Source organism: Anser cygnoides, chromosome 13 (genome assembly GCF_040182565.1).
Source record: "Anser cygnoides isolate HZ-2024a breed goose chromosome 13, Taihu_goose_T2T_genome, whole genome shotgun sequence".
Classification (NCBI taxonomy): Eukaryota; Metazoa; Chordata; class Aves; order Anseriformes; family Anatidae; genus Anser; species Anser cygnoides.
Genome location: NC_089885.1, coordinates 5,027,694 through 5,035,077, shown reverse-complemented (window position 1 = coordinate 5,035,077; position 7,384 = coordinate 5,027,694). Strand labels below are relative to the sequence as shown.

At 60.7% G+C, this 7,384-nt stretch overlaps 1 protein-coding gene and 1 long non-coding RNA gene across 3 annotated transcripts; one reads left to right on the top strand and one right to left on the bottom strand.

Annotated features, from left to right (window-relative positions):
- On the bottom strand, window positions 1-2,346 carry LOC136791867 (uncharacterized). The gene is made up of 2 exons (XR_010834810.1): window positions 2,212-2,346; window positions 1-1,641 (listed from the first exon to the last, which is right to left on the bottom strand). It is a non-coding gene; the product is annotated as an uncharacterized lncRNA (long non-coding RNA).
- A 469-nt stretch (window positions 2,347-2,815) lies between these two features.
- On the top strand, window positions 2,816-7,275 carry LOC125183582 (G-protein coupled receptor 12-like). Of its 2 annotated transcripts, none has more exons than XM_048070806.2 (3): window positions 2,816-2,947; window positions 4,163-4,384; window positions 5,174-7,275. In XM_048070806.2, exon 3 carries the CDS (start codon window positions 5,176-5,178, stop codon window positions 6,304-6,306), a length of 1,131 nt encoding a protein of 376 aa, XP_047926763.1. In that variant the 5' UTR covers window positions 2,816-2,947; window positions 4,163-4,384; window positions 5,174-5,175; the 3' UTR covers window positions 6,307-7,275. The 2 variants fall into 2 exon arrangements, with proteins under 2 accessions (XP_047926763.1, XP_047926764.1); XM_048070807.2 differs by lacking the exon at window positions 2,816-2,947 and adding an exon at window positions 3,094-3,766.
- Window positions 7,276-7,384: the final 109 nt, after the last annotated feature.

Genomic DNA, 7,384 nt, shown 5'->3' with positions numbered 1-7,384 from the left:
TTTGGAAAAAATCCAGTTTATTCCTTCAAACCTCTTTGCAACTGGTTCAGTTCGGAGAGGGGCCGCCTGGTTGAGTCCCCTGCTGGCTGTGCCGGGTCCCTGGGTGTCCCCCAAAAGCTGGGGATGGGGGTTGGGGGGGGGGGGGTGAGCATCAGTGCATGGGTTAGTGCAAAGCAGAAATATTTTCGTTGACATCCCTATTTAAGTAAAGAGCCAAATGGAGATTTTACCCTTATTTGCCTGGTTTCTGATGGATGGAACTAGAGCGAGTACAGAACTAATTGTGAATTTTGGGGGTGTCTCGATTTTTTGAGCCCAAGACCCAGCAGAAAGCTGAGCTCTGCTCTTGCTGGCATTTCCCATTTGCCCCCTGGTGGGAAGAGGCCCATTAATGAATTTGGGAAAACAAGTTTCTGGGCGCTCCTTCCCAGCTGTCTGAGCCAAGTGCTGCCAGCAGGTTAAACAGCAGTGGCTCAGGGACGGCAGAACTCCCATGCGGGCTGGAAACCACATTATCTCCTTCTTTCCAAACTAAAAATACTTTCCAACAAAGCACCAAACCTCTCCGAAATAACCCATCTGAAGCAGCGGGATCCAGTTTCGGGCTCTCCGGAGGCCGCAGCTCGGTGGTAATTAGAGCGATGCCGCCTGCGGTCCCGGGGGACATGTCCTTCCTCGAAGCAGCGCTGGCGAGGAGATGAGCTTCAAGAAACCTGCTGTGTTGTAAGGGCTCAGCCGGGAGGGGGGCTGCAAATGAGAGCATCCTCTGTGTCAGCGGTGGTTGTCCCCCAGAGAAGGGGAAGGGAAGGAGCGGGCAGGAAGGTGTCCTCCATGGCCGCAAGCATCCTCGCTGGGAAGACCCACGGCCACCTCGTGCCTGGCCACACATCGCTCCTCGAGTTTATTCTGCTCTCTGCAACTGCAAAAAGCCTCCTGAAGATGTTTTTTTTTAATCATTATTTTTCTTCCAAAGGAGAAAAAAATAAAATAATTCACTTCCCCCTCCTCTCTTTCCCTGAGCGTGTTTAATCGCTTGCAAGTTAGTCATATTCCTAAGAAAAGAAAACATGGCGTGACGGTGAGTGGCAGCTCCTGAAGAACGGGCGCTAATTATATCCCAGCCCTGAAAAAAATAACACGCCGGGCTGGTGGAGCAGGGAGGGAGCCCGGCTTGTGCAAGCTGCTGGGATTTCCGCTGCCTTGCAGCACCGAGCAGCCACTCTCCTGCCATGCAGACCCTCCTCTCCTTCCTCCACCGAGGTCCGAGGCTGCAGACTGGGGGCAGTGCATCTGCACAGAGCTCTGGGGTCTCCAAAAAGCCACCTGGAGAGGTCTGAAGGATGAAAGGATTGCCACCGAGCTCAGCAGGGCTGCCTCACCTGCTCAGCATCCTCCCAGCAAGTGGCATCTGTCCCCAGTCAGCACATTCACCGCCCTATTTCCAGTTAACCAGGCAGGCAGTCCCAACAGTCCATGAGCCTTGGGGTGAAACCCCCTGAATTTCTTTCAGCTTGTGGTGAGCAAGCGCTCCTGTCCCCTGGCTCGGTGCCCACAAGCACGCAGGGATGCTCCTCAGGACGGGGCTGGGTTTATTTCTCATGGAACATTGGGGGTGCTTTTTCCTGGGCTGTGTTTTGTTTTCTGAAAAAAATGAGCAGATAAAAATAGCCCCCGGTTCGCTCGGCTGCACCTCTGGGAGACGCCGCCGGGCTTGGCTGTTTTAGGAAGCCATTTGCCTATGGTGCGTCGCAAAAAAATAATAAAAAAATAAATTGATGGAGAAAGCCCTGATGGGGATTTTTTTGTTTTGTTTTGCTGAAATGGCCACCTGGTCACAGGTGGTCCTGGCCTCAGGGATTTGGGACCGGGTTTAACCACCGGGGTTCAGCGATGGTTTGGTTGCATCTCCCACTCCCCACAGGGCAGAAGACGAGGACCCGGCTGTCCCCTCTGGGGTCATGGGGCTTGGGGTGCAGGGACCCAGCGAGGCAGGGGTGGGGGCACCCTGCAAGACAGGACCTGGGACAGACCCCCGTGAGGCAGACGGGGACCCGATCCCATCCCAAAGGAGCGAGGGTCGGGCTCTGGGAGCAGCTGCAATGGAGCAGCCCACGGGAGCTGCGCTGGGCTGGGTTAAGGGGACACATCCTCATCAAGAAATTAAAACCCCAAAATAATAAAAAGCACCCAAAAATGAACTCTCTGCAATACCTTGAGCGCTGCAGGCTCAGCTCTGCCGGCACCATGCTTGCATCTCGTTTCAGCGGGATTTGGGACAGGGAAGGGATGCTCCTGCCCGAAACCCGTGCCATGAGGCGCTGCAGGGAGAGGGCTCAGGGTGTGAAACTGCAAAAGAGTTACGTGCGAGGGGAGCTCGGCCTGGAATCGCTCGTGGCTGGGTTTTCTCCGTCACACGAAGTGATTAGGGTAACGAAGGGATCCTCGCCCCGCCGCGCCGTCTCTATAGCAACCCCAGCCTGTTCCTGTGAACCAAGTGACTCATCAAACACAGCTACGCCGCGAGCAGGGGCCAGGATCGTGACTTTGGCTCCAAGAAGAGAGCTGACCTTTGTGGGGAGGGAAAAAAATAAAAAATAAAAACAAGACAATGAAGGGAAGTGGCGGAAAGGTGGATGGAAGGGGCAGCCCCCCACTGCCATCCCATCCCATCCCATCCCATCCCATCCCATCCCATCCCATCCCATCCCATCCCATCCCATCCCATCCCATCCCATCCCATCCCATCCCATCCCATCCCATCTACTGTGCCACGTAGGGTTAGTTGGGTTGGTGTTAATTGGTCATTATTACGAATATTTACCCTAATATTTTTATAATTTTTCTCCCCTGCAGGCTCGCAGAGTTTCCTACAGCTGGGCAGATCGCGGCCAAGGTGAAGCAGTCACTGACGGGGTGGCCGGGCATAGCACCCGACACACCATGAGAGGTGGGGGGAAATTAAGCAAAAGCCATTTTTTCTAGAAAAATGCACCACACAGACGTGGCCTGTCCCCATACACACAGTGTGGGGGCCATGTCCCCATGTGCTGGCAGTGGGCTCCTGTCCCTGTGCATGCAGCAGTGTGGTCGTGTCCCCTTTTTGGGGTGCTTTGGTCATGTCCCTGGGGGTGCCAGTGAAAATGCCGGTCACTGGCACCGCAGTTATCATCCTCTACAGATGGAGGAGGGTAGAAATTGGGTGGTTTAGCTCACGGGTTTGTCTCTTGCTTGATGCCAGCCACTGTTTTTAATGGAAAAAGCACAACCCCTAAGCCAGAATGTGCCCCCAGGTAGGGCTGTGGGTGTGATGTGCCCCCCAGGAGGATTTAGGGTGGTTTGGGACTGCTGTGGGATGCTGTGGGGCTGGCACCCAGCTGCCTGAGTGGAGCTCTGCTGGAGGAGCTGGAGGAACGGGGAGGTCCCAGCCAAGCACCGCAGGATTTGGGGCGAGCTGAGCCCTGTTTAGGTGCGCTTGGGGTGGGCGAGGGGACCGCTGCTCAGAGCAGAGGCCGCTTGGGACCCCCAGGAGCCTCCCCAGTTTCCCCTTGTGTGGTCTCAGCCTGACGGGGAGCCCACTGGGGGGAGCCAGCAGTGGCTGGAGGCAGCCAAAGCCACCACTCCCCACCGGAGTGTCACAATGTCACTGCACATCAGCAGCTGCACGCCCGTGGCGGCACCGCGCTCGCTGCACCGCGTAGCTCCAGCCCGCGAGAGAGGGGGGGCGAGAGCGTGAAGTTATGAAACCAGCACGAGAGGGGGAGAAGTGGTATCAGAGAGAGCCCAGCGTCCCCACCCCAAAGACGCAGCTCCCTTTGGGAACGACAGAGCCATTGGAAAATAACCATGCCTTTGGGGTCTGCGTTTCGCCAGGCTGCTTTGCTCCCAAGGGGAGCAGCTGCGGCACGCCGCCTCGCTCCCCCCTCGGCATCCCCACGTCCCTGGGCACCGGGTGGGAAAAAGCCAACGTGGCCTGGCCTCCCCTGGGAGCTGTGACCCCTGCGGGCCTCTGCGTCGGGCCTCGACCTTGGGGAGCTGCGTCGGGCACACGGGAGGGGCGTGCGTGCGCGTGTGCGCGGCCCCTCGTGCCGGCGAGCGCGCGCGTGGCGGCGGAGCGGGGAGCCAGCCTCGTTGTTATTCTGCTCACAGCCGCTCTGATTCACAGGCTTGGATCATGAATGCAAGTGAAGACTTTGACGTCAGAGTTGAGATTTATCAGCAGATCCAATGGGGCAGGAATATTAAGTGCGAGGCGATGCCAGCTATCTACCAACGTTATTAGCGATGCTCGCCGAGGAATGAGGCTCAACACCAAGGGCTGGAAGGAGCGGGAGGGGGAAAAATAAAAACGGGGGCAAGCGAGCTGATCCTCCAGCCTTAGAGCCAGGTAAGACGACAACCCCGGGCTGGGCTGCGATGGGAAGGGAAGGGGAGATGCTGGTGGGGGGCTGGCAGCGGGCAGAGCCCCCCAGGGCCAGGGGGGCTCCGCAGGGGCACAGTGGGCACCGAGCAGGGCAGGAGCCGGTGGTGGGTGCTGCAGGAGCCGGGGAGGGGAACGCTCTGCGGCGGCATCTTGCGAGGAAGGGGAAGGCAGGAGGGAAGGAGAAAGTTAACGCAGGCTGTCCCCAGCCGCTGCCTTCTCCTTTCATCAGCGGCGCCGCATCCATGCGAGGGCTGGCCTATTAATAGCAGCGGCTTTTACTCGCCAAAAAAAAAAAAAAAAAAAAAAAGAGGAAAGAAAAGGGTGGGGGATGGGGGGCTTTGCGCTAAAAACGGGTGACAAAAAGGTGGCCATGCCCTGGGGAGGGAGAGGCGGGGTGCTGCTCCCACCCCCCCCCCAGGCACCCCGCAGCGGGGCTCGGGGGGGGGGAACGGGGATGGGGATGGGATGGAGACGGGGATGGGGATGGGGACGGGGACGGGGACAGGGATGGGGATGGGGACGGGGACGGGGACAGGGACGGGGACGGGGACGGGGACGGGAAGGGGGGGCAGAGGAGGGAGTGGGCATGGGATGCGGAGCAGGGGACTGCGGGGGGGGGGCGAGAAGAAGCCCGGTGCCCCCCCGGGGTGGCTGCGGGAGGCTGCCGGGTGCCGGGCTCCGCTGCGGGGGGCTCCACCGGAGCCGGTCCGTGTGCCCCCCGCCCTGACCGCCGACCTGTCCCTCTCTCCCCAGCGATGCTGCACGGCCCCGGCGCCCTGGGGGGGCCGTGGCAGCCCCCGCAGCAGCAGCAGCAGCGGCTCCCGGGGCTCGGCACAGCCTCGGTGCCCAGCGCCTGGCCCTCGGCGGCGGCGGCGGCGGCGGCTGCGGGGGGGGGCCCGGGCACGGCGACCCCGGGAGGCGGCGGAGGAGGAGGCGACGGCGACGGCGGCGGAGGAGGAGGAGGAGGAGGGGGGTCCCCGGCCGGGGGCGGCGTGGGGGGCCCGGTGAGCCCCTGGGACATCGCGCTGTGCGCCACGGGCACGGCGGTGGCGGCGGAGAACGCGCTGGTGCTGGCGGTGCTGTTCTACACGCCCAGCCTGCGGGCTCCCACCTTCGTGCTGATCGGCAGCCTGGCGCTGGCCGACCTGCTGGCCGGGCTGGGGCTGGTGGGCAACTTCGCCGTGCGCTACCTGCTGCGGCCCCCCAGCGAGGCGGCGGAGCTGGGGGCGGCGGGGCTGCTGCTGGCCGCCTTCTCCGCCTCGGTGTGCAGCCTGCTGGCCATCACGGTGGACCGCTACCTGTCGCTGTACAACGCGCTCACCTACCACAGCGAGCGCACGCTGGGCTTCACCTGCGCCACGGTGCTGCTGATGTGGGCGCTGTGCCTGGGCGTGGGGCTGCTGCCGCTGCTGGGCTGGAACTGCCTGCGGGAGCCCAGCGCCTGCAGCGTGCTGCGCCCCGTCACCAAGGACAACGCGGCCGTGCTGGCCGTCGCCTTCCTGCTGCTCTTCGCCCTGATGCTGCAGCTCTACCTGCAGATCTGCAAGATCGCCTTCCGGCACGCCCAGCAGATCGCCGTGCAGCACCAGTTCATCGCCACGGCGCAGGCCACCTCCACCCGCAAAGGGCTCTCCACGCTCTCGCTCATCCTCGGCACCTTCGCCCTGTGCTGGATCCCCTTGGCCATCTACTCACTGGTGGCCGACTCCAGCTACCCTGCCGTCTACACCTACTCCCTGGCGCTGCCCGCCACCTGCAACTCCCTCATCAACCCCATCATCTACGCCTTCCGCAACCCCGACATCCAGAAGTCGCTCTGGCTGGCCTGCTGCGGCTGCATCCCCTCCGCCTTCTCCTCCAGGCCAAGGACATCTAGCGACGTGTGAGGAGCTCCCTCGCTCGCCTCTTCTTCCTCCTCCTCCTCCTTTCCCCCTCCGCCGTTCACGTTCCCACCGGGAGGAGCCCCCCCCGCCCCCCAGCCCCGGCCCGCGCATCTCGCTCCATGGGCAGGTGGCCAGAAGGGAAAGAGGAAAAAAGGGGAAGGAAAAAAAAATAGAGAAAAAATTTAAAAAAAAAAGGAGGGAGGTGGAGAGTGGATAAAGAGAGAGAAAAGAACGATAATGGTTTCCTTTAGAAATGTTATTTTCGTACACATTTTATTTTTTATTTAAAAACACAAAACACCAAAAAAAAAAAAAGAAAGAAAAAGGATCTCCGTACGATGGATGGCGTTTTTCTCGTCTCGGGTAAGGAGGCAGCGGGCTCGGTGGTCCTGCCGTCCCCTGGGGCCACGAGTGGGGGACGGCTTTGGGAGCATGGGGGGGGGCACTTGCCCCATGTGTGTGGGGCGGGGGACCCCCAAAATCAGGTGTTGCTCTGCTATGCAATAACGGGGGGGAGGGGGGGCTGCCCTGGCTGGGAAGGGGCAGCCCCGGAGAAGCACAGGGAGATGGAGGGGGGTAGATGGGGCTGGGGAGGGCGCGGTGCCTCCATGTGGTCTGCAAAGGACTTGTGGGGCCAAAGGCACTTTAGGGGGTTGCCTCTATTTTGGGCTGCTGCAGGGTTGATGGCAGTGGGGGCACCCAGGGAATCCACCCCCCCCCAAAAAAAGTGATTTTTGGCCCAGCCAGCTCCCCCCCGGGCTGGCTTCCACTCTGCTTTGTATAGGGATGGGGGGGTTTGCATCCCAAAAGGGATCCGGGCTTGCTCAGGTCCCATATAGGGAGGCCGGGCAGAGACCACGGAGTTGCCTGCGGGCACCAGCCGATCCGCTGGGGCAGGACAGGATTTTTCCCATGCTGTGGGGGGTCACAGCCACCCGACAGCACCGTGTGTCTGTCCGGGTCCAGCCCCACAAAGCCAAGTGCGTGAAAACACAGCTGAGTGCGTCCAAAGCATGGACGGGGCTTGAACTTGTTTTCCAGCTTTCAGAAGTGCCCACTCTCCTTTTCTTTTTTCCTTTTT